The sequence below is a fragment of the Bos grunniens genome, chromosome 14 (assembly GCF_055505025.1).
Source record: "Bos grunniens cultivar Pamir isolate PY7600 chromosome 14, Bosgru_T2T1.0, whole genome shotgun sequence".
NCBI lineage: Eukaryota > Metazoa > Chordata > Mammalia > Artiodactyla > Bovidae > Bos > Bos grunniens.
In genome coordinates, this window is record NC_141178.1 from 35,189,465 (window position 1) to 35,216,710 (window position 27,246).

At 40.3% G+C, this 27,246-nt stretch overlaps 1 protein-coding gene across 1 annotated transcript in view; it reads left to right on the top strand.

Annotated features, from left to right (window-relative positions):
• The first annotated feature begins 479 nt into the window (after positions 1-479).
• SLC30A8 (solute carrier family 30 member 8) overlaps positions 480-27,246 on the top strand; it is a 41,226-nt gene continuing 14,459 nt past the window's right edge. The window contains 4 exon segments of the mRNA XM_086335648.1: positions 480-550; positions 11,317-11,516; positions 23,060-23,206; positions 26,644-26,794. Of these exon segments, the coding sequence (XP_086191774.1) occupies positions 480-550; positions 11,317-11,516; positions 23,060-23,206; positions 26,644-26,794 (569 nt within the window).

Genomic DNA, 27,246 nt, shown 5'->3' on the forward strand with positions numbered 1-27,246 from the left:
GAAGAAAAAGAAAATGAAAAGAGAGGGGGGAATAGCAGCATCAGAAGGTCACTGTTTGCAGCTCACTCAGGTGTGCTCTGCAGACCAACCCTCTACATCGTGATTAGTAGTTGACCCTTGAGCTCCTCTACCTCCCAGAAAGCACAACAGAATCAGGTATCATGGGAAGTACACACACACACACACACACACACACACACACACAATCCATATGTTCCTACCTGCAGGAAACAAGTTTCTGTGGGTGAGAGAATGAGGCCAGGTGATATTTCAGAGTGTAATTTTAGCAGATCTATCAAGAACATTGATGTGGGAGGCTTCTTATTGTAATCCCGGTAAGTCTTTTCATTTTTCCTTTGGAAAGTGTGAGAATAATTGTAATGCTGCTTCGCTTCCAAAACTGGACAGTGAGTTAAAGAGCAGCAGCCGCAGACACAACAACAGTAACAACAGCAGCCAAAGCTTTTATCCTGGCCACCATGGAGTTTCTTGGAAGAACTTACCTTGTGAATGACAAAGCCACCAAGATGTACGCCTTCACACTAGACAGGTAACAGACATCTGATTCTGCTTCACAATTTTCTGTGTCCTGAATATTCACAAAGTCCCTAGATCCTACTGCTTCAGACTTGGAGACTTCTGCTGTTGCCACCCAGGGGCATTTTGCAAAATTTTATCAACCCCTGATCGACTTGTATAACTTATATTCTGAAAAGGTCATACTCTGTATAGTTGATTTGATTCCTTACATATCCTGAGTGCATGAAGGATACATCTTATTAATATATTTTTATCTGCAGATTTTCTAAAAAAATTGATATATACAATCTAATGTGTTTACCTTTCTTTCCCTCAATTATTCCCACTTTTAAGATGGTAAATTTTAGTAAATTATATTTAGAAAGAATTAAGGTTTTTTTCAGCTATGTGGCAAATTGTGGTTACACTGATCTTAATTGCTGTTTCCTTAATTACATAATATCATCATCAAATATTCACACCTAGAATAAATATGGCTGAGTTTAATGTTCTACCTAGCTCTAGTTCTTTTTATTATCTTCCACAGTGCCATGTGCAATGTATTCATTCATTTCCCCCTTATTTAGCAATTACTGGTTGAACACATCTGGATATATAATGAAAACAAAAACATTCCTAGTCACAGATCTCTGTCTTCTTGAAAGTTTGAGTCTAATGTAGAATGTGTTTGAGAAATAGGCAATTACAAAATGGCATGTGTTTATTCTAGGAGCATTCAGTAAGAATATCTCAAGGGAACCTAGGTCTTTGCTGGACTTTGGGAGCCAGAGAAAGCTTTTCAGCAGTGATAGACTGAGAATTGAAAAAGAAAAAGGAGTTAGAGTGAAGTTAGGGAAACCCTACATAGAAGGTAGGGTTACAAAAGTTTGCCTGATTGAGGTAATTTCCCGGTAAAGATAGAGGCAAATAAAATGAGATTTTGTTGCGTTTGGGGAATTCAGTCCAAGAGAAACGTACTCAGAATACATAGATAAATGAATGAGAATCTGTGTTAGGAGTGGAATTTAAGAGAATACATACCCATAATAGTATGTTTAATGTTTTTGTGCATTCATGAAGCCAAATTAATATTCCAAAGAGTAGTGGCATTGTGTTTGATGGCATCAAATATTCGAGCAACTGCAAAGGGACTTTTCCTTAGGATATTTATAACTTTGCTTAAAAAATATACAATAAAGAATCTAGCACATTATCTCATATTGTAAGAATTATTTTTTCTTGGAAAATAATATTAGATGTGATTTATTGAGATCATAAACAATAAAGCCTCATGTTAGCTCAGCAGAAATTTTAAACAACAAATTGTTAACACTATGGACACTATTAATAGAGCATTTCTACATGGTGGAATTAATAGTATTTCCCTTCTCATTAAAATAGACCATTTAGCTCTCTGTGATGCAAATAAAGCAACTGTTTATGGTTATAGGGTCTCATTCACCTCATATATGGGTACAGTTTTCAGGATACAGTGATGATAAAAACTGCCAAGCTCATTTTTACTTTCTTTTCAAATAGAAACAATAGAACCTATAGGACTCCTTGTTTTCACTGCCAAGGAAACTTTTAGCTGAGGTAGTATCAGTCCTCTAAGGGAAAGACGCATAGCTCTCTGTTCTTATGGCCTGATTCTCCCAAGGTTAGAGCCTGGTGGGGGAACTAAGATTCCATAAGCCACATGGGTGCTGCCAAAAACAACAAAAAATTCCAAAGACACTTGAACCTACATAACATTATTTATCCTAATCCCTCATTTTGCCACATAGGAAAGGGAATTCCAAAGAGAATAAATACCATTCTTAAGGCTGGATGTCTGATTATAGCAGAGTTGGGATGTGGACTCACACCTCCTGTTTGTAAATTCTGTTCCCCTCCCTTCCCACTCTCCTGCAGACACACTAAATACAAAGCAATAAAGTACTGATGTACTGATATTTGCTATAACATGAATAAACCTTGAAAGCATTATGCTAAATGAGAGAAAACTACATAATGTACGGGTCTCTTTGTAGAAAATATCCAACATAGGCAATTTTATAAAGACAGAAAGTAGACTAGTGGTTTCTTGAGGTAGTACTGTCTGTGAGAAGATTGGGGATTTACTGGGTATGGAATTTCTTTTTGGGGTGATGAAAATGTTCTAAATGAGATTGTGGTGATGGTTGTTTGAGTGTGTGTTAGTTGCTCAGACCAGTCTGACTTTTGCAACCCCATGGATTGTAGACTGCCAGTCTTCTCTGTCCATGGGATTCTCCAGACAAGAATACTGGGGTGGGTGCCATTCCCTTCTCCAGGGGAACTTCCCAACCCAGGTATTGGATGGAACTGGGGTCTCCTGCATTGTAGGCAGATTTTTTTCATAATCTGAACCACCAGGAAAGCTCTATTTGGATATCAGATTAGTTGCTCAGTCATGTCCAACTCTTTGTGACCCCATGGACCGTAGCCTGCCAGACTTCTCTGTCCATGGGGATTCTCCAGGCAAGAATACTGGAGTGGGTAGCCATTCCCTTCTCCAGGGGATCTTCTCAACCCAGGGATCAAACCCAGGTCTCCCATATTGCAGGTGGATTCTTTACTGTCTGAGCCACCAGGGAAGCCCAAGAATACTGGAGCAGGTAGTCTATCCTTTTTCTAGGGGATCTTCCCATTCCAGGAATCCAACTGGAGTCTCCTGCATTGCAGGCAGATTCTTTACTAACTGAGCCACCAGGGAAGCAGCCTATTTGGTTATGAATATACATATATATAAGGTTTCAGTGAGATGGGTGGAAAATTGTTTTGAGTGACTATATTACTTATTTAAAACTAAACTTTGAAAACCAGTCACTCTCAATAGCTTGAAGCGCTTAATTAAAATACACTTACATCTATAGTCTCTCAACTTTCCCATATACCATTCTTCTTAACCTTTCCTCTCCCAGTCATTGCCCATGACACCACACGGCCTCTGTTACTGTCGGCTGGTTTGCCATGTCCCCCCTCTGCTAGGACATAAAGCTTCTTAGATCAAGAGCTTTGTTTGTATCAAGGACATGGTATCATTAGCACCTTTGATGGGGCATTTGTATGGTAGACATGCAATACATTTGTTGAATGGATGAATACATGAAGTGGTGGAATGTCATGGTGGGACCTAAGCTTTTATTTCCTCTCCCAACAGGACTAGTGATTTGAGGTTCTTGGGAAAAGTAATGTTAAAGTACAAAAACAAAGTGATTTTATGTAGTCAACGTATAAATAAGAAGTTAAAAAATTATCTAGTTGGCCAAAATGTTGAACAATCTATTTGGCCAGCCCAATATTACCAGTTCCACTTCAAAGGTATAGAGCCAAAAACGTTAACCTCTGAAACCAAATGAAAATAAGACACAAATTAAAAAAGAATGATTCTCCAAGGTCACAAAATAAAGCTCCACTCTTTAATTCCTTTTTAAAGGGATGAACTCAAAGTTCTAGACTACTGATATCAAATTTTCTAATATTTTGTTATTTTTCTTCTCTGTTTCTACCTCCCCCCCGCCCGCCTTTTTTTTTCTCTTTGATACTACAGTAAATTTCTTTGCTCTACCCTATTGCTCCTGCTCTTCAAAGCCTCAGCCATATTTGAATGGGTGGGAATTCTGGTGATCTACTCCTTGACAGATTCACATTTCATTTTTTAATATATTCTAGCATTTGCTTTCTAGAACCTATGTTTTAAAATTCTTAGAATTTGCATCACTTTCAGACTGAGGGCCTGTCCTACGTCTAGAGATAGATCACTTCGGTCTTATGAGACGATGAGGAATATATTTTAACTTCGGTCTTTAACTTCTTTTGGAATTGTAGACCCTTTGGGGAGTTCAGTGAAGATGGTGGGCTCCTGCCTCTCCCCACAAAACACATACATATACATGTATGAACACACTGCATCCAATTTCAGTACCACTTTTGGATTTCTGGCCTAGTGCTTCAGGAAACAATCTCAGCTCCTGTCCTTGTCTAGGACAAGGTAGCAGTATTAAAAGTAAAAACTGGCCAGGTTTTGTGCACTTTTCCTCTTGTGGCATTGCACACAGGCTGTGCCTCTGGTAGGAGTCCTGTCATGCTCTGCCTTCAAAAATGCTCCAAGGTAAGTTCACTCACCACCTGGTTTTCTCTGCCTACAAGGTTATGAAAAACAGAAAATAAAGCGAAGTAAACCAGTGTTCATACGAACAATGCCAGAACATTCGGTGACCCTGTCCGTCTCACACTGCCTTCTCAGCACAAGGAAAAAGGAAGCCTCCACCATGCTCTCCTATTAGTTCTCTGGCTCCTCTGAGTCAATGACCATCGGTGACTAACATTACTATGCTATAGGGTTGCTAATTACCAGTGTGTATCACATTACAAAGGTGGAAATCTATAGATATAGGAACTGTATGTGTCTTTTGCCAAACGGTTCTTATTTCAATTAGATTATTCAGAATTCTTCAAAATCCTGAGTGCTATTAACATTACCAGCAAAAACATTCTGAAGCCAATTTGTCAACATACATGAAATTCCTTAAAAATGTAGATATTCTTTAACCAAGTAATTCCCCTTTCAGGATTACATTTTGAGGAAATAATAATATATTGAGTAAAGATTAAATATAAGAATATGAATCACAGAAGAGCTTATACAAGTAAATAATTATGAGTCAATTATTCAATTTTAGGAAATATTGTGACATATCTATACTAAATATAATGTTCTCTATATTGAACTAATGATGTAGAATATTTAATAAATTGAGAAAACGTTAATAATATATACAGCTAAAAATTAGGTCCCAAAGCTGTATCTTTGGTGGAATCCCCAGCCCACCCCTACTGAGTTGCAGTCATGTGATCTGGTTAGAGTTTACCCCACTCTCAGTTCTAGGAGTCAGTGTGGTTGGGTTTAGCCAGTCTTCTGGCTGTAACAAGGTCTAAGCCAATTAGCCCATCCATATTCCTCTGGCTTTACAGGCTGGCCAAATCAGGATGCAACTCAGGACTCCTGTTTAGCAGTTGGGAGAATGAACACTCTTTCTCCCTGTATAAGAAAATACGAGTACACAGTCCTGATTACCGTGGGCAACTGTTCCACTTTATGATAAAAGTTAAGCCTGCAGTAAGAGTAGTAGAGAACTGCAGAGCAATGGCTCTGGAGCTTTGATAAATCAGGCCTGATGCCTCTAGATGTTTTCAGCTGCAAAACCAATAATCCCCATGTACTGATCTACCTAGCATGAGCTTTGTTTTCTGTACTTGCAATGAAAAACATTCTAATTAATATGGACTCGAAAAAAAAAGTGAATCACAACAAACTCTGAAAAATTCTTAAAGAGATGGGAATACCAGACTACTTTGTCTCCTGAGAAACAGGAAGTTAGACTATTAACTATTTAACAGGAAGCTAAATAGTTAGAAGATGCTTCTAACTATTGCTATAGTTAGAACTAGACATGGAACAACTGACTGGTTCAAAATTGGCAAAGGAGTATGTCAAGGCTGTATATTGTCATCCTGCTTATTTAACTTGCATGCAGAGTACATCATACGAAATGCCAGACTGGATGAATCACAAGTTGAAATCAACAGTTCTGGGAGAAATATCAACAACCTCAAGATATGCAGATATTATCACTCTAATGGCGGAAAGTGAAGAAGAACTAAAGAGCCTCTTAATGAAGGTGAAATAAGAGAGTGAAAATGCTGGCTTGAAACTCAACAGTCAAAAAACTAAGATTATGGCATCCAGTCCCATCAATGCATGGAAAATAGAAGGGGAAAAAGTGGAAACAGTGACAGATTTATTTTCTTGGGCTCCAAAATCACTGTGGATGGTGACTGCAGCCATGAAATTAGAAGGTGCTTGCTCTTTGGAAGAAAAGCTATGAGGAATCTAGACATCATATTAAAAAGCAGAGACATCACTCGCCAACAAAGGTCTGTATAGTCAAAGAAATGAAAGTGTGAGTCTCCCAGTCATGTCTGAATCTTTGCAATCCCATGGACTATAGCCTGCCAGGCTCCTCTTTCCATGGAGTCATCCAAGCAAGAATACTGGAATGGGCTGCCATTTCCTTCTCCAGAGGATCTTCCCAAACTAGGGATCGAATCTGGGTCTCCTGCATTGCAGGCAGATTCTTTACCATCTGAGCCACCAGGGAAGCCCTAGTGAGCTTAGTCAATGCTATGGTTTTTCGAATAGTCATGTACGGATGTGAGAGTTGGACCATAAACAGGCTGAGTGCTGAAGAATTGATGCTTTCAAATTGTGGTGCTGGAGAAGACTCTTGAGAGGTCCCTTGAGAGGCTGCAAGATGAATCAACCCTGAATATTCATTGGAAGGACTGATACTGAAGCTGAAGCTCCAATACTTTGGTCACCTGATGTGAAGAGCTGACTCACTGGAAAAAACCTGATGCTGGGAAAGATTGAAGGCAAAAGGAGAAGGGTGTGGCAGAGGATGAGATGGTTAGATAGTATCACCGACTCAATGGACATGAATTTGAGCAAACTCCAGGAGATGGTGGAGGACAGAGGAGCCTGGTGTGCTACAGTCCATGGGGTCACAAAGTGTCGGACACGACTTAGTGGGTGAATGACAGCAACAACTAAGTTAAAAAAGTGTGTTTATGTATTACAAAGCTAAACAAAACTATCAATAGTATTTGTCTCTTGGAAGTATGTTTATTAGTGATTTTTCCCTCTGTTTTGTACCTTTTTGTAATTCCAGTTTTTCTATAATGAATATGTATGCTGTTTTATTCAGAAAAATATATAATGATAATTAGAATTATACTCAAGAAAATTAGAGATACCAAAGGAACATTTCATGCAAAAATGGGCTCAATAAAGGACAGAAATGGTATGGACCTAACAGAAGCAGAAGATATTAAGAAGAGGTGGCAAGAATACACAGAAGAACATACAAAAAAGATCTTCATGACCCAGATAATCATGATGGTGTGATCATGCACCTAGAGCTAAGACATCCTGGAATGCGAAGTCAAGTGGGCCTTAAAAAGCATCACTACGAACAAAGCTAGTGGAGGTGATGGAATTCCAGTTGAGCTATTTCAAATCCTGAAAGATGATGCTGTGAAAGTTCTGCACTCAATATGCCAGCAAATTTGGAAAACTCAGCAGTGGCCACAGGACTGGAAAAGGTCAGTTTTCATTCCAATCCCAAAGAAAGGCAATGCCAAAGAATGCTCAAACTACTGCACAATTGCACTCATCTCACATGCTAGTAAAGTAATGCTCAAAATTCTCCAAGCCAGGCTTCAGCAATATGTGAACCATGAACTTCCAGATGTTCAAGTTGGTTTTAGAAAAGGCAGAGGAACCAGAGATCGAATTGCCAACATCCGCTGGATCATGGAAAAAGGAAGAGAGTTCCAGAAAAACATCTACTTCTGCTTTATTGACTATGCCAAAGCCTTTGACTGTGTGGATCACAATAAACTGTGGAAAATTCTGAAAGAGATGGGAATAGCAGACCACCTGACCTGCCTCTTGAGAAACCTATATGCAGGTCAGGAAGCAACAGTTAGAACCGGACATGGAACAACAGACTGGCTCCAAATAGGAAAAGGAGTACGTCAAGGCTGTATTTTGTCACCCTGCTTATTTAACTTCTATGCAGAGTACATCATGAGAAATCCTGGGCTGGAAGAAGCACAAGCTGGAATCAAGATTGCTGGGAGAAATATCAATAACCTGAGATATACAGATGACACCACCCTTATGGCAGAAAGTGAAGAGGAACTAAAAAGCCTGTTGCTGAAAGTGAAAGAGGAGAGTGACATAGTTGGCTTAAAGCTCAACATTCAGAAAACGAAGATCATGGCATCTGGTCCCATCACTTGGTGGGAAATAGATGGGGAAACAGTGTCAGACGTTATTTTTTTGGGCTCCAAAATCACTGCAGATGGTGACTGCAGCCATGAAATTAAAAGACGCTTACTCCTTGGAAGGAAAGTTATGACCAACCTAGATAGCATATTCAAAAGCAGAGACATTACTTTGCCAACAAAGGTCTGTCTAGTCATGGCTATGGTTTTTCCAGCGCTCATGTATGGATGTGAAAGTTGGACTGTGAAGAAAGCTGAGTGCCGAAGAATTGATGCTTTTGAACTGTGGTGTTGGAGAAGACTCTTGAGAGTCCCTTGGACTGCAAGGAGATCCGACCAGTCCATCCTAAAGGAGATCTGTCCTGGGTGTTCTTTGGAAGGAATGATGCTAAAGCTGAAACTCCAGTACTTTGGCCACCTCATGTGAAGAGTTGACTCATTGGAAAAGACTCTGATGCTGGGAGGGATTGGGGGCAGGAGGAGAAGGGGACGACAGAGGATGAGATGGCTGGATGACATCACTGACTGGATGGACATGAGTTTGGGTGAACTCCGGGAGTTGTGATGGACAGGGAGGCCTGCCGTGCTGCAGTTCATGAGGTCGCAAAGAGTCGGACATGACTGAGTGACTGAACTGAACTGAACTGAGAATTATAATCATAAATATCATTTAAGCCAAAGCCATCAGATCTTTTTTCTGGATGGTGATAAGAGGAAAATAATTTATTTCTATCTTTATGCCTTTCAAAGCCATGAATGCAAGTTCTTCTAAGAATCTTATTAATGCCTTCTAATAAGTTTAGTAAAACCATAAGCCTGAGTAGTTCGAGATGACTGTGGAGGTAAACTTTGGTTTTAAGCGTACCGATGTTTAGATAGAGAGGCAATGTGGGCACAGTGCAAACAAGGCTGAGCTTGGAGTCCCAGCTCTGCCATTTCCCGGCTATCTGACCTCAGGAAATCACTTAAAGTCTCTGAATCCTAGTTACTTCAGTAAGAAATGTGTTGTTTGTTGTTTAGTTGTTCAGTTGTGTCTGATCTTTTGTGACCCCGTAGACTGTAACCGACAGGCTCCTCTCTGTGGCACTGGGTTAATGTCATCCACAATCTTTGCATCTGTGAAATTCTATATTTCTATAAATGGCTCCATATTTCTACGAATTCTTTATACTTGAATAGAACAAAAATGCACTGCCTCTTTTGGGAAGTACAAGTAGGTTTAACTCTCATGGGGCTTCCCTAGTGGCTCAGTGGTAAAGAATCTGCTTGTCAAATGCAGGAGATGTGAGTTTGATACCTGGGTTGCTAAGATCCCCTGGAGAAGGAAATGGAAAACTACTCCAGTATTCTTGTCTGGGAAATCCCATGGAGAGAGGAGCCTGGTGGGCTACGGTCCAAGGGGTCTCAAAGGAGTCTGACATGACTTAGCAGCTAAAGAACAACAACAACAAACTCTCATTACAATTTTGATAGATCGGTAGAGATTTCTACAAAGCTGTGTTAAGGGTCCATATGGACTCAGCAGGAAAAAGTGCTATAACCTATTAACAATGTGACTATTGGGAAGAAGGACAGTGATGGCATGCCACAGTGAGTATTTCCATCACCAGGCTGGCTCATACACACATTACTCATTAATAGTAATAATAATCTCATCACTGCCCCTTCCTAAATTTATAGCAGTGCCCAAAATCTTTTCAGTGAAGTAGCTGGGAAGGAAACGAATCAAACTGTATTTGCTTCCTTTCTCCTTTTTTTTTTTTTTGATCTCTTTTAAAAAATGAATTTATCTTTGGCTGAACTGGGTATTCCTTGCTGCGTGCAAGCTTTCTCTAGTTGCAGCGATCGGGGGCTACTCCTTGTTGCAGGTACGTAGGCTTTTTTTTTTTTTTTTCTTCATTGTGGTGGCTTCTATTGTTGCGGTGGGTTCTCTTGTTGTGGAGCATGGGCTTTAGGGTGCTTGGGCTCAGTAGTTGTAGCTCGCAAGCTTAGATGCCCCACTGCACATGGGATCTTCCTGGACCAGGGATTAAATCTATGTGCCCTGCATTGTTAGGCAGATTCTCAACCACTGGACCACCAGGGAAGTCCCTCGTTTGCTCTCTCTTAATTAGAGCTGTGGGTGTGTGTGAGTGCTTAGTTGCTTCAGTCATGCCTATGGACTGTAGTCCACCAGGCTCCTCTGTCCATAGGATTCTCCAGGCAAGAATACTGGAGTGGGTTGCCATGCCCTCCTCCAGGGATCTTCCTGAGCCGGGGATCAAACTTGCATCTGCCTGCGTCTCCCGCATTGCAAGCAGATTCTTTTACACACTGAGTCACCTGGGAAGCCCTAATCAGGGGTTCAGTTCAGTTCAGTTGCTCAGTCGTGTCCGACTCTCTGTGACTCCATGAATTGCAGACACCAGGCCTCCCTGTCCATCACCAATTCCCAGAGTTCACTTGAACTCACGTCCATCGAGTCGGTGATGCCATCCAGCCATCTCATCCTCTGTCATCCCCTTCTCCTCCTGTCCCCAATCCCTCCCAGCATCAGAGTCTTTTCCAATGAGTCAACTCTTCTCATGAGGTTGCCAAAGTATTGGAGTTTCAGCTTTAGCATCATTCCTTCCAAAGAACTCCCAGGACTGATCTCCTTTAGAATGGACTGGTTGTATCTCCTTGCAGTCCAAGGGACTCTCAAGAGTCACTAAATATGAGTTTGCTTACATAAAAACAAAACTTTCTTGAAACTGAGAATTCAGAAGAGAATGTCTTGCTTGTTCCTTACAATGGATGTTTCACCTGGAAGGAGCTGTGAATTCTAAGTTCCGAGCTAGTCAGCAAATGTCCTCGTAGCTGTTCTGAGAATGCATAGGGCTGTCAGTGAGAAGTTTGTTTGCAACCATGTTCACTTCTTGCTTCTGTCAAACTCCTCCACAGCCTGGAACTCCAGCAGAAACCCTTGAATAAAGATCAGTGCCGTGGAGAAAAGCCAGAGGAGCTGGAGGCAGGAGCCGTCCATCACTGCCACCACAACCGCAAGGCCACAGAGGACAGGGCGCAGGAGCAAACCTGCGCCAAGTGGAAGCTCCGCGCTGCTTCAGGAGGATGCTTAGTTTTCATGATTGCAGAGGTCGTGGGTGAGTACTTCTCAAAACGTCTCCAATTAAACAAGCAAACAAACGAAACCCCCGCATCATTACAGGAGGGTTGTCTAAAGTGTTTCTTTTAAAAAGAGACTGAGTATTTTCTGTACACTTAAAGTAACAATATGCTCATTGTAGATAAGTTGGAAAATAGAAGGAAGCAAAATAATATTCATCAAAATCTTACAATTGAATGATAATCTCCCATAACATTATGGAGTATTTTTGTACAATATATTTTCTATTCATACCTCACACATTTTTAAAATATAACTGAGAGCATGCTGAATGCTTTTTGCCATGCCATCAAATAATCTTCAAAAAACATTTCTATGCCTGAACAATATTCTATAATATGCTCTTGTGATTTTCATGACCATCTCTCCATTGTTAGAAATTTAGGGAGTTTTTTGCCTGTTTATGGACAATGATGCAGTGAAAAATCTTGAATAAAACTGCCTGCTTTTCTGGTTTATCCCTTCAAAGAGATTCCTGAAAGTGGAAATTGTTAGTTGAAGAATATGAATATTTTTATTACTTCTTGGAGCACATTGTCAAACTGCTATTAGAAAGCTTGAAACAATTCCTGGGTCTGCCACCTTTGCAGAATGACTCTCTCCAAATCATTACTAGAATTTATTTCAATCTTTCAAAAATCTTTGCTAATGTATAGATGAATATGCTTTATTTTAATATGCATTCCTTTAATTGTTACTGTTAATATTATTTGCATGTTTATTAGTGATCTCTATTTCCCTCTGCTAATGTATTAGTGATCTGTATTTTGTCAGATAATTTGTAATTCTCTATATTGATCTCTGGGAGCTCTTTATATATTAGGATCTTACACTTCCGTTACATTTGTTATAAGCACTATTCTAATTTGTCATTTACTTTTTAAAAAATTTTGGTTTAATTTTTGGTTTGCCTTAGAGAAGTTTCCAATTTTATATAGGTAATTCTACCAAACATTTCATTTTGAACTGATTTATTTTATTATAGTAGTCTTCCACTATTTTAGTGCTTAGTAAGCCTTTCCTATCTATGGAGAAGATAAATATCACTGTGTTGTTCAATTTTTCACATTTAATTTTAAATCGATACGAAATTATATATGCTCTCAGGATCGAAAATTCTCTAACGAGCTAACAAAGATTTCAGCATCATTTATGGAATAGTTCATTATTTCCTCCATTGATTTTTCTCCATATTACTTTTTTCTTTTCTTTAAATTTATTGTTAATTGGAGGATAATTGCTGTACAATGCGTTGGTTTCTGCTGAACAACAACGTGAATCAGCCATAAGTAGACATACATCACCTCCCTCTTGAACTTAATAGAGTTCAGTTCTGAGGTGTTTTATTGACCTGTGTTGCTGATCTGTCGGCAGTTAACATATTAATGTAGGTTTACATGTTGTAATGTCTGTTCTTCCCTCATTATGCTTTAACAGAAAAAAAATATAAAGCTGTTGACTCCTGTTTATTATTCTAATTGAACATGAAAATAATTTTGTTCAGCTTCCTTTGAAATTTAATTATGATTTCATTGTATATGAATTAATTTGGGAACACAAATCTTCTTAAAATACTCAGTTTTTCCTTCTGGGAATACGGTATGTTTCCCCATTTACCCCAGTACTCTACATCTCTCTTCAAGGTTCTGTGGTTTTAGCTTGCTTGTTTAAAGACATGGCCAATCTATTTCTTGCAAGGTTTATAGTAGTTTTGTGTGTTTGGTTTATTCTTTCCAGAGATGAGTGGGGTCTCCCTTTTCTCACGTCCTGCTTTGTAGATCATTACTTATTGTATTTTGGAAAGTTTTCATTTTGTATATTCACTTTGAATTCAATAATGTATTTGAACTATTGCCATTCCAAATGTATTTCAGTTAATTTTCCTTGTTCCTCTCATCCCTCCTCCCCATCCCAGAAGATAACCCTCTTTTGTTCAAAGATGTTTATTTCTCCTTGCTTTCAATAGTTACTTCTCTTCTGTATGTTTCATATTTTTATCATGTTAAATAATATGTTAAACCAAGTCATATGTTCAACTATTTAACTGTTAAGTGAAATATTTTCTGAGGGGTTAAGTATTTTTATTATGTTAACAAAGTATTCTTCTTGTCCTCCTAGTTTTTTAATGGTTAACAAATAATCAAGGATGAGTATTGCCTTTTATCAAAAACCTTTTAAGTTCATTCTGTTTTAAAACGTTTGGCCTATTGTCGATGTGCATTGTATTAAGAGATCACCATGCATTTCTGACATTATGATGACAACAGCTAATATTTATTTATGCTTACTATGTGCTGGGAGCTGCGATGAGTGCTTTCCATGAAGTACCTTACTTAACCTTGATGACATTCCTGAGAGATAGGTCCTATTATAAATTGCAGTTTATAGACCATAAATCTGAAGCACAAAGAGTAAAGTATTGACTCTAGTAACATACCTGTCAGTGGCAGGCAGTTTGAATCCAGAGCTTATGTTCTTAGGCTCCCACGTGGTGCCTCTGAACTGTACTTGGTGGACCATCCTCTCAATGCCTTGCTCAATCTGAGTCACTGATCCTTTTGTTGGGATTTTTATACCTTTTTTCGTCATTGAAATTTAACTATAGCTTTCTATTTGGAACTACTTTTCTAGGTTTTTGAATCTGAATTATGCATATTGAAATGAAAAATTTAGTTTTAATAATTTCCTTTTTATATAAAAAAGCTAAAAGTTTATATGGTGTTGAACCTTTCCTTTTTAAGAACTCCCTAATAAATTTTCTGACTTCAGAGACATTCTTGGATATAATCTTTTGATATATTTTAGCTTCTTTCTCATTCATGGACATATCAAAAATTTCTACTTCTTGAGTAAATTTTGTTTATTTATAAATCTCTAAATTGATTCATCTCAGAAATTGTAAAATATATTATCATACAATGGAACATGATAGTCTCATATGATCTCCTTTAGAATGGACTGTTTGGATCTCCTTGCAGTCCAAGGGACTCTCAAGAGTCTTCTCCAACACCACAGTTCAAAAGCATCAATTCTTCGGTGCTCAGCTTTCTTCACAGTCCAACTCTCACATCCATACATGACCACTGGAAAAACCATAGCCTTGACTAGACAAACCTTTGTTGGCAAAGTATTGTCTCTACTTTTGAATACGCTATCTAGGTTGGTCATAACTTTCCTTCCAAGGAGTAAGCGTCTTTTAATTTCATGGCTGCAGTCACCATCTGCAGTGACTTTGGAGCCCCCCAAAATAAAGTCTGACACTGTTTCCACTGTTTCCCCATCTATTTCCCACGAAGTGATGGGACCAGATGCCATGATCTTCGTTTTCTGAATGTTGAGCTTTAAGCCAACTTTTTCATTCTCCTCTTTCACTTTCATCAAGAGGCTTCTTAGTTCCTCTTCACTTTCTGCCATAAGGGTGGTGTCATCTGCATATCTGAGGTTATTGATATTTCTCCTGGCAATCTTGATTCCAGCTTGTGCTTCTTCCAGCCCAGCGTTTCTCATGATGTACTCTGCATAAAAGTTAAATAAGCAGGGTGACAATATACAGCCTTGACATACTCCTTTTCCTATTTGGAACCAGTCTGTTGTTCCATGTCCAGTTCTAACTGTTGCTTCCTGATCTGCATATAGTAGGTGTCTATTTATTTTATTGGTAAATTTTTTTATTGAATATATTATTTTAATTTTCCTTCTGTTTTCTAATTCACAATCCTTGGCTTTAAAAATATTTTTACTTCCTCTATGTTTCTTTGTTAGAGCTTTAGTCTTTACTGGATCTTTTAATATCTTAAGTTATATTCTTATTTAATATATTTGTATCCTTTTTTATTAATAACAAAGCTATGTATAGTCAAGAACAATCTAGAGGTTTTGGTATGCTATGTTATCTTATAATTTTTTTACCAAAATAATTTAAAGTAACATTATAAACCACCTGTATAGTAGTAAGGCAATGGCACCCCACTCCAGTCCTCTTGCCTGGAAAATCCCCTGGGCGGAGGAGCCCGGTAGGCTGCAGTCCATGGGGTCGTGAAGAGTCGGACACAACTGAGCGACTTCACTTTCACTTTTCACTTTCACGTATTGGAGAAGGAAATGCAACCCACTCCAGTGTTCTTGCCTGGAGAATCCCAGGGACGGGGGAGCCTGGTGGGCTGCCGTCTATGGGGTCGCACAGAGTCGGACACGACTGAAGTGACTTAGCAGCAACTAGTACTCTTGGGACTTCTCTGGTGGCTCAAATGGTAAAGAATCTGCCTGCAATGTGGGAGACCTGGGTTTGATCCCTGAATTTGACCCCTGGGGTGGGAAGATCTCCTGGAGAAGGGAATGGCTACCCACTCCAGAATTCTTGCCTGGAGAATTCCATGGACAGAAGAGCCTGGCAGGCTACAGTCCAGGTAGTCACAAAGAGTCAGACATGACTGAGCAACTAACATTTTCATTTTTCAATACCTCTCTTACCACTATTACTTGTTAGATTCTCTTACTGATATTTTGGTTTCATTTTCTCTTTATTATCCCAAATGGGTGCTAAATTAATAATAATATAAGGCTAAAGGAGAATTTGCTAAGCTATTTTTTTGTACTACAATAGCAAGCAATCAGAATTAATTTGTTTCTTCAAGCTATTGAGTCTTCTGACCTATACACATAGACTTTCATAGCTTTTGGAAACTAGAAAACTTGAGGAGAGCTTGTTGTTGTTGTTCAGTCACCCAGTCGTGTCTAACTCTTTGCAACTCCATGGACTGCAGGATGCCATCTCCTGAAGTTTGCCCAAGTTTATGTCCATTGCATTGGTGATGCCATCCAGCCATCTCATCCTCTGACACCCTCTTCTCCTTCTGCCTTCAATCTTTCCCAGCATCAGGGAAGAGAGCCTAGACCCTTAATCAAATTCAAGATGAATCCAGAGTTGGTAAATAACCTTCTAGTCAAATTTAAAAAAATTAATGCCATATAATTTTTAGAGCCAGGGTAAGTCTTTTGAATGAATGACTTAATAACTTGATAGAGCTGCCAAGCAGTTACTTTTAGCAGCTCCAATCTGGAAAGCTCCTTCTGGAAATCCACTGATATCTATACTGGAGAGGCATTTTTTTTTATTAAGGAAATTTCATGAGATTGTACACAACTTTCAATTGCTTGTATAAGAGATCAACAACATGGAAAATCTAAAAAACAGAATCCATTTGAAACATGATATGAAAAAGTGATATACTGGAAATTCATAGCCTTACAGATAAAGTACTGGTACCACCCCACCCCATACCATCTAAGCAACCAGGGCAGCCTGGTGTACCACAGTCCATGGGGTTGCAAAGAGCTGGACATGACTTGGCAACTGAACACACACACACACCACCCCCATGTGAACACACCTCGCAGGATGTATAAACTGGCTTGTTTTCTCCACAATTTTCTTCTATTGCTTTGCCCTGAAATCATGTGGATGCTGAGAACAGACACATAATCTCCCCAGGTGATGTCTAATTAATATTCTGGAATGAGATGGTCTCTCATTCACAAAACTCAGTTTCCTCTTAGTACCTTTCCATGCCCTGTTACTTTGTTTCTAAAATGACACATTTTTAGAGGGGAAATGAGAAGCTACTCACTTTGAGAAAGCAAATCAATCTCCTCCTTTCCTTCTCATTTCTAATAGTCTATAAGTTCAAATCTGGCTTTAGAGTCAGAAGAAAGTGATGTTGTCAGTAAAGGAATTCAATGGCTACTGACAGAAAATCATTTGGAATTCGAATTGTATTGATATTGAGCTAATTTTCCTAAAACACTGCTCTCTTTATGTTAATTCTGTCTTCAAAATTCTCCAGTGGCTCACCTTTGCCATTTCAGTCCTTCACAACCTTTTCCCCATCATGGCAAGCACAGGAAATTTTCCTGAGCACAGAGATAAACTGACAAGTATCCTTGCAGCAGAAAGAGGCTGACTCCGGGGCTTTCTCTGTGTTAAGCTCTACTTGGCTGCCCCAAGTGAAAAGAGATCAATACATTGGAAAACTCTGGCATCCTGGACAAAGTGAAAAATTCGACTTTGGCTTTCAAGTTATTCCACCATCTGGCTGCCAAACTATCAATCTTCTACTTTTACTACTTCCCTATGTGATGTTTCTTCTGTTTCAGCTATTTATTCATTCTATGCAAAATAATCATTGCACTTTAAGGTCTCTGTAACCTTTGCTTATGCCTTTTGATTTATATGAAAAAGCCCTCTCATTCTCTCTACTCGTCAAAACCCTGACCATCATTCAAGACCCCAACTCACAGCTCACTGCCTTTCTAAAACCATTTTTGACCAAGTCAGAGAAAGCAAGTAGTGTTACCAGATGACTTTTGGGAATCTGGAGGGTCCTCCTGCAGGATGTGGGTCTGAACAAAGCCTTGAAGGATGAGTAGGAGTTGAAAGGTGGCAAAGAGGGAGATGAGAAGGGCCTTTCACATTCAGGGCCTTGCATGTGGCCCAGGAGATCATAAATATCAGCTTCACCTGGAAAGATTTTGAGTGGGTAGGTCAGCATCAGGACAAGAAATCTGTATTCTTACAAAGCAAGTCAAGTGATTCTGATGTGTAGCTATATTTGGGTGCCCCTGTTTGCATTGGGCTGGCATTACCTGTCCAATAAGGTTTTCTCAAACTTATTGTCCTGGTGGCAGCTCTGGTCCTTCTGGCCCCAGCACTTCAAGTTCACAGGCACAGTGGGATGTGAGATGCCAAGCTGGATAAATCAGGGTCTCTCGGTCTTTATACAAGGAGATTTGGGAAAAAGCTCTCTCGTTTTCCTTTAAAACACTACGCTGAAATGATATAAACTCAGAGACCCACTTTTTTTTTTTTTTTTGCTGAAGGGGAGAAAGTTTGTCTTCAGCAGAAAAATAAAAAGCAATAAATTGGAGCCAGAGCAGAGCCCCAATAAGATTTTTTGAACCTTACGGTTAGGCTGTACCTGATCCAATCCCACCCAGATTTATTCTGTTATTTGAGCCAATAAATGATCACTTTGCTGTTTAAAGTGGTTTGCGTTGGGTGTTTATGACTTAACAACTGAGAGAACTAGAGGCAGTGGTACGTGGTACAACATGGTTAGTGGAGAATGAAACTAGAATCGTGGTTGAGGGTTCCAGAAGGCTGAGTAGCCTGGCTGAGGAATCTGGATTTATTCTGGAGGCCTTGGGGAGTAACTGACATTTACAACAGGAGAGAACAAGGTCATAGAGCTGTGTTTAGAGAAAGAACTGGCCACTGGGTACAGAGCAGATAGGAAGAAGGAATTAAAGGAGGCCACAAGCATCAGCATGTCCACTGTGAATGGGCCTCTGAACCTACGGAATTGGAATACTTTCTGATTGCTGGTGAAAGGTCCTAACTGTAGAAAGGCCATTAAGCAGAGTTATACTGCATATGTAAATATGCATCTGTACTTAAGAAGACAGATATACAGACACAGAGAACCCACAGAAGTAAGCTCAAGTATGGCCATTTCTGGAAGAAAATGAGAGTGGCCAGGGAAAGACATCCTGAGGTAGGACTGTTAAGAGTTAAGCAAGGATGGAGGAAGCACTAACTTGCTGGACAGGAATACAGAGCTGGCAGCAGGCTGGGGAAGATGGTAAGTATCTCAGAGGCAGAAAAAATCCTCTTTTAATAAGAGAAGGCCAAAGCTGGGTGGTGTGACAACCACAAGCTTGATTAATAAGGGTACCTGTTTTGTACTAGAGCCAGAGTGTCTTAGTGGCTTAGGTTACTTATATTTTTTGAGGTTCCTGGTACTAAAAATTTAAGAAAATGTGCCAAAGCAAACTGTGATGTGTGTGACATACTTTTAAAACAATGACATCATGAATTTCTGACATAACATTATATATAGCGTAATAATGCTACTCATAAACAATTTTTAAAATATGACTTAACAACATATACTGGGAGTAGTCTATTTCTAGGACACAAGACTGCAATTGTCAGATGAACACTCAGTTCTCTCCTTCCTGTCAGCATGCCTCTGCTCTTCATGAAGAACATCACGAGTGTGTGACACGAACTCTCCAGATCTGAGGTGAATATGAGACCCAGACCCAACATCTCCCCTGCTTGTCGAAGGTCGTCTCCACCCACCAGGCCCTAGAAGAGTCTGTTTCCAGGACGCAGTCCTTAGCGCCTCTCCTACATTGCTCTCAGTGCCTCGCTCTCTACACTGTGTCAAGTACTTCAGGAATATGACTGTTGCTGCCTCGCTTCATGCCTGTATTGCAATTCCCTTTGGCTATTCCTGCTGTGTCTTAACCTTCAGCTTCTCTCAGCTCCGAGTCATCCTCCCTATTACTGGCAAAGATCTCCTGCTTAAATACAGACCTGAGCATGGCATAACCTTGCCTCAAAATCATAGAAAGGTCCCTCTCCCCCACGGGATAACATTCAAGTCCTTTAGTGTGATGTGTGACACCTTACAATGGGCCCAAGTCACCCTTCCTGTCTCGTTGCCCATTATTCCTCCAACACTCCACCCCTCCTGGTGTTGTTGTTCAGCTGCTAGGTCGTGTCTGACTCTTTGTGACCACATAGACTGCAGCATGCCTGGCTCCTCTGTCCTCCACTATCTCCTGGAGTGTGCTCAAATTCATGTCCATTGAGTCAGTAAAGCTATCCAACCATCTTATCCTCTGCCACCCACTTCTCCCTTTGCCTTCAATCTTTCCCACCATCAGGGTCTTTTCCAATGAGTCAACTCTTCGCATCAGGTGGCCAAAGTACTGGAACTTCAGTTTCAGCACCAGTCCTTCTAATGAATATTCAGGGTTGATTTCCTTTAAGATTGACTGGTTTGATCTCCTTGCAGTCTCTCAAGGGACCACTCAAGAGTCTTCTCCAGGACAACAATTGGAAAGCGTCAATTCTTCAGCACTTAGCCTTCTTCATGGTCCAATTCTCGCATCTGTACATGACTACTGGGAAAACCATAGCTTTGACCACACGGACCTTTGTCGGCAAAGTTTCACCCCTTTTACTTTTCAACGAAGGTGCCCTGTTTTTTCAATTCTCTGTTTTTGTTCATGCTCTTATCGCTTCCTGAAAAACACTTCCTTTCTAGTTATTGCTTACTCATCCCTTCTGTGGAAAGTTCTTCAGGGCTCCCAGTGACAGTGGCTTTCTGATCCCTTTGCTCATGTCACCTGTCTTCTGGACAGTGAGCATCAAACGATGAGATCACTGCAGAGAGGGCCTGTGCTTTGTTTCACTTTCTTTATCTTTGTACACCCTGCCCCTACACTGTGCACCATAAGGGCTCCATACATCCAGGCGGGATGATTCAATTAATTGTCGATAATATCCCCATGCTTTCAGAAGCAAATGGCAGTTCAGCCAAGTTGACCTCTTAAAAACAATTTACTCCATAAGACTCAGAATGAGGGCCCACAGTTTTCTGGACTGTTATTATAAGAAGCTCAGATGGTTGTAAAATGGTTCTCAGTTCCTGGGTCTCCATACAAACATGCTTCTTCCAAAGTAAGTCCTTTTTCTTTCCTGGGTGCCTCCTGACTTGGCTGAGTCTGTGGAAGAACTCCTATAAGATGTCATTTCCTTGACTGAAGCTACGATTTTAGCCCAGCATACAGAACCATCACCATCACTCATTGCTAAGATTGTAGCATGCTGCTTATCTGCATGTAGTCATTCCTCTGGGAAGAAATAATGCATTATTAACACAGCTTTATTATCAGGCCCAAGTTTGGCAGACAGAGCAACATTAGAGGATAATTGGAAGGACGACTGATTTGTTAGCAAAATGTTGCTTTTTGGCTAATGAATCATTCCGATTTTTGCCCTGACAGCTCAGTAACAAGCTTGAAGACGATTTTGCTTCAGACCATTAAACTTTGACAAACCAGTTATTAACTACAGCTAGAGCCAGCAATCTGTGGGGATTACTGCAATTATGAACCTTATATGTAATTTTTAAAAATCATTAGTTGAGACAAGGTGAGTCTGATGATGGAGGGGCTGATGACTGACAGACTCCATCACTTTGCAATACACAAGGTGATAAACAGCTTCTGGGAGGACTAATCCATCAGCAGAAGCGCTTTGCTGGGAAGATGGAACAAGAGCAATAAAGGTTATTGTACTCAAGCAACAAGCCCTGTTTGAGAAAAGACAAAGCTGCTCTTTGACTTCTGTTTTAGAGGTTGGAGGTCTTTTCTCAACGGAGAACTGAACGGGAGTGCAGGGAACAAACCAAACAGACAACAAGGCAGGTCTCCTATGGTCTGGGTTCCCTTTCTATGCTTTACTGGATTGCTGCTGCATTCAAGATGATCATAACAAGTGAAATAACTCAGAGAAAGTGAAATATCATACGATATTATTTACACATGGAATCTAAAAACATGATGCAAATGAACTTATTTACAAAACAGAAACAGTCTTGCAGACACAGAAGATAAACTTATGGCTACCAAGGGGGAAGGTGTGTGTGTTAGTTGCTCAGCCGTGTCTGACTCCTTGAGACGCCATGGGCTGTAGCCTGCCAAACTCCTCTGTCCATGGGATTTTCCAGGCAAGAATACTGGAGTGGGTTGCCATTTCCTTCTCCAGGAGATGTTCCTGACCCAGGGATTGAACCTGGGTCTCTTGTGTTGCAGGCAGACGCTTTACTGTCTGAGCCACCAGGGAAGCCAGGGGAAGGTAGGGGGGAGATAAATTAGGAGTTTGGGATCAACATAAACACACTACTATATATAGGATAGATGATCAATAAGGACCTACTGTATGGCACAGGGAACTCTACTCAATATTCCATAATAATCTATATGGGAAAAGAATCTGAAAAAGAATAGGTATATGCATATGAACAACTAAGTCATTTTGCTGCACACTTGAAACTAACACAATATTGTAAATCAACTATGTTCCAATATAGAATAAACATTTTTTAAAAGGATCTCATTGGAAGGTGCCTGTCTTTTCTTCTTACTCCTCCCCAGTATTCATTTCAAGCCCAGGTGGTTAAGATAAACTAATGGAGCAGAAGGAAGTCGTGAAGACTACGGTAAAATTACACATCAAACAATAGCACATCAGTGGGACGGACTGTGTCATCCGGTTTACAGACAAAGTCCAGGCCCTCAGTCTGGAGACCCTTTCAATCCAGCCTGCACCTCTCCAGTGTCATCCTATTATACTTCCCTTTTTGAATCCTTTTGCCCCAATCTAACTGGAATGTTCTTCAAATGTGCCCCACTTTCTAATCTCTGTACTTTAGCTCTCCCAGGAATGGCCTCTCTTGTGCAATTCATTTCTACATGTTCAAATTCTACTCACCCTCTCAGTCTCAGTTTCCTTACTTGTCAAAACAATGTAGATTATATCCAAGTTAAGACCCTTTCTCGTCTTCAGTTCTGTGAGTCTGAGGCGTTTGCACCAAACTGTGGTTAGTACACATACGATGTGGTGGCACCGTGGGGTCCTAACCCATTTCCTATTCTGTATCCCCCTAGGTGGGCACGTTGCTGGGAGTCTTGCTGTCATCACAGATGCTGCCCATCTCTTAATTGACCTGACCAGTTTCCTGCTCAGTCTCTTCTCCTTGTGCTTGTCATCAAAGCCCCCCTCCAAGCGGCTAAACTTTGGATGGCGCCGAGCAGGTATAGTTCATCAACTGAGCATCGAGGCAGAGTAATGCTGCAGAGTCCAATCAAGGACAAAAATGGAAGGGGTGAAGCAAAGCTTTGTTTGAAAATCCCTTAGAGGCACACCTCTGGTGCACAAAGTGAAATAGACATGCATATGGGGATGTGTACTCTCAGTGCTAACACCACTAATAGCCAGATTCATGGTGGCTACCTCTATTCCGATGGGGCAACAGGAACACGTGCGTCATTTTAGCAGCCACCTCAGCCCAAGAATCTCAGTGTGTGGTAACAGCCATGATGTTATTCATTAAAAGACTTGGCATCTGGGAGAGAGGGCGGGGTGAAGCTTCTGACATTTTGCAAAATCAAGCACAGAGAGCCCAGAGAGTTGGAAAGACTGAAGAACTTCCCATAGAGGGGTTGGGAATAGAATATGGACTTTCCAGTTCACATGGCATTTAGCCATTCAGTGGATGGCTCAGCTGGATATCTTGTTTAAACCACCATCAACAACCACAAGAAAAGGAGAAGGAAGAGGGGGAAGAGGGGAGGAAAGTTTACTCTTCGTCTCTTCTTAGAGCTGGGTCTTTGATGGGTGGTGGCTTGCTCTTGTCTAGGAAGGGGACCAGGCATGATGAGGCTTTACAGTCTGGGAAATTTTTACTGTGGCTCATTTTTACAGTCTACCCATCTCTTCAACACATACTGCCTCTCTACTTCTCCTCCTTTGTATTATTTCTTATGTCAGAGGAATAAGAGGAGCTTCTGGATGAATGTAAAAATCATTTATACTAAGAGTTACAACTCCATATTTTCACACCAGTTGAGAAGATCAACGTGAAAGAGACCTGAGGGCAGAGCTTTGGCCAACATGCTAACACAGACAGCCTTCACTAAAAGGTGTCACTAGACGCAGATCACAGGTTGTAGCCTGACGATTATGAACTGTGGTTTTTCACGCTTAGAACGATAGAAAGTTCTAATTTCATGAGATGAGATGGTTGAGTGCCATTTCTGAGCAATGGACATGAAGTTGAGCAAACTCCGGGAGATGGTGAGGGACAGAAAAGCCTGGCATGCTGCAGTCCATGGGGTTGCGAAGAGTTGGACATGATTTGGCTTGACTGAACAATAACAACAATTTCATGCCAAACAATTTATCATCAGAGGTGTTTTGCACTGTCTTTCCTTTAACATTCAGAGAAAGAGAGGGAGAGGGAGAATTGAGGAAATAAACATCAATAAAAGGACTTGGTGACATTGTGAGTTAAAGATGCTTTTCAGTCCCTAATAGGGCTACATTTGGCAAACATGTACCTTTGACTGAGTACCCATCATTGATCCTCATAAATTTTTACCTGTATTTTACCCTTTCTGATACCACTGGTCAAAACTGTTTTGTAAACACAGGGAGGACTCAGAATTTAGATTGCTGCTTGAACTTTCTCCTCCTGGCCATGGAGGTCAGTGAGAATTGACACTCCAGAAGGCCAGGGCTGCTCAACAGAACTCTCTGTTTCAAGAGAAATGTTGTACAATAGATAGTACACTATGGCCATGGAGCAATTTAAATGTGGCTAGTGCTAGTGAAAACCTGGATATTTATTTTACTTTAAATTTAAACAGCCACATTGGATCGATGGCTACCATATTAGGCAGCACTTAATGGCACCCCACTCCAGTACTCTTGCCTGGAAAAATCCCATGGATGGAGAAGCCTGGTGGGCTGCAATCCATGGGGTTGCTAAGAGTCAGACAAGACTTAGCGACTTCACTTTCACTTTTCACATTCTTGCATTGGAGAAGGAAATGGCAACCCACTCCAGTGTTCTTGCCTGGAGAATCCCAGGGACGGGGGAGCCTGGTGGGCTGTGGTCTATGGGGTCGCACAGCATCAGACACGACTGAAGTGACTTAGCAGCAGCAGCCACAGACATATAGGTGAAAATCAACTAGTACATCAAACATATAATTTCATGGATAACTTTGTTTAGGAAGAAGGTAAGTATAAAAAGTGAGTTTAGGTAAAGATAATGTTAATACATGCACCCAATGTTCATAGCAACAATATTTTAATTTCCACGATATAGAAGTAACCTAAAGTGTCCATCAACAGATGAGGTGATAAAGATAAGATGGGCGTGCACACGCGCGCACACACACACACACACAGTGGAATACTACTCAGCCATAACAAAAGCAGAAATTTGCTATTTGCATCAACATGGATGGACAAGGAGGACATTCTACTAAGTGAAATAAACCAGACAGAGAATGAAAAATACTATATGATACCACTTATACGTGGAATCTAAAAAACAAAACAAAGTAGGGGAGAGGGAAGGAGGAGGAGCATGATAGGGATAGGAGATTAAGAGGTACAAGCTGTTATACATAAAGTAAATAAGCTACAAGGTTATATTATACAGCACAGGGAATCTACCCAACATTTTGCAATAACTGTAAGTGGAATAAAACTTTAAAAAATTCTGAATCACTATCTCATACACCTGAAATTTATATAACTTTGTCCATCAACCATACCTCAATAAAAGAATAGAGTGCTAAGTGGCCAATGAGACAGGGGGCATGTGGATATAGCAAAAATCATAAATTGTGTATGTAAATAACTGAAGTCTGGGAAATGAAATGTTACATTGCTCTACTTAGAAGGGGGGAGGGTCAAAATTATGGGATGTGCCTGACCACTGACTCACAGAGTTTTTCTAGAGCCTTGTAGGGTTTTAGAACTGATCGAAAAGGTTGAGTGAAAGATCAAGGTGAGGCTTAAGGAGCTTCTAAGTAAGCAAGCATGCTTTGCTCAGTGGAAAACTTGAACACTGTCTTATCTTTAAATAGTCATGCGAATGCCTCTATTCTGATACTTTTCTTCCTTACTCTTGCCCATAAAATGCAGTTAGAGAGTTGACATACCTTGGAGTTTGCCTCTGTATTTATAGTATGTTGGGTTGGCAAATGAAACTCATTTTCATTAAGCCTCTGAAACCTTCCCTTTCTACTATTTTACAGCGCTGGCAAGTTGTAAATGTTTTATGGCAGAATTAAGAGTTTCTAAACACATTTTACCCTTTGTGTCTCATTATTTCATCTCTTAATAACTTTCAATCATTTTAGCACCTGTTTAAATTAAAATCTCTCAGGAAAACAGCAAGGGCAGGCAGCAATTAATATGCTTTAAAATTTTGCTGAAAATTACTTAGTAATATGGAGCATAATGAACTAGTATTTTATGAATGCAACAAGAAAGTGTCTCATCTTAGTACTAAAATTCATCCACACTTCTGCTTTGTAAATGACTAAGTGAAGTACTGTGAGGCCTCTTTTCTTTGGTGGGGAGGTGGAGCATTAATGTCCTTTGAGTCTTGGGGAGATTAAGGTGGTTTGCAGATTCTTTGTGCATGGGTGTCTCTGTGCTTGTATCCCTAGAGATCCCTGGGCCCTGCTATCCATCCTATGCATCTGGGTGGTGACAGGTGTGCTGGTGTCCCTGGCATGTGAACGCCTGCTGTACCCCAATTACCAGATCCAGGCGACTCTGATGATCATCGTTTCAAGCTGTGCAGTGGCAGCCAACACTATGTAAGTAGCCCCGCACTCTGCCCATGAAGCTTGTCAGGACAGAGATTTGTGGGGATTTTGTTGTTGTTATTGCTTGTTTCTAATCCCTACACTAGTGAGGATGGTAGAGACCTGACAGAGTGGTCAAATGGCTCTACGACCGAAGATCAGGCTGCTTGTGCTAATTAACATGCATTTTAATATCCTCTTCTAAAGCTACCATCTTGAATGCTTCCTGTGTGCCAGAGACTGCTAAGATATTTTGATCTACATTGTCAAGCTCAATGTTCACAACACAAATACTTTACAGATTAGGAAATTGAAGCTCAGTAAGGTTAAATAAATTGCCAATGAGGTAGTGCAGAGGGGGATTTGAAAGTAGATCCACCAAACCCAGAATTGAGCTTCTAGCCATTCTACTGTCTCACATAAACAGTGTGAGAGTTCCACGTGGGATGTGACTTACCCCTCTC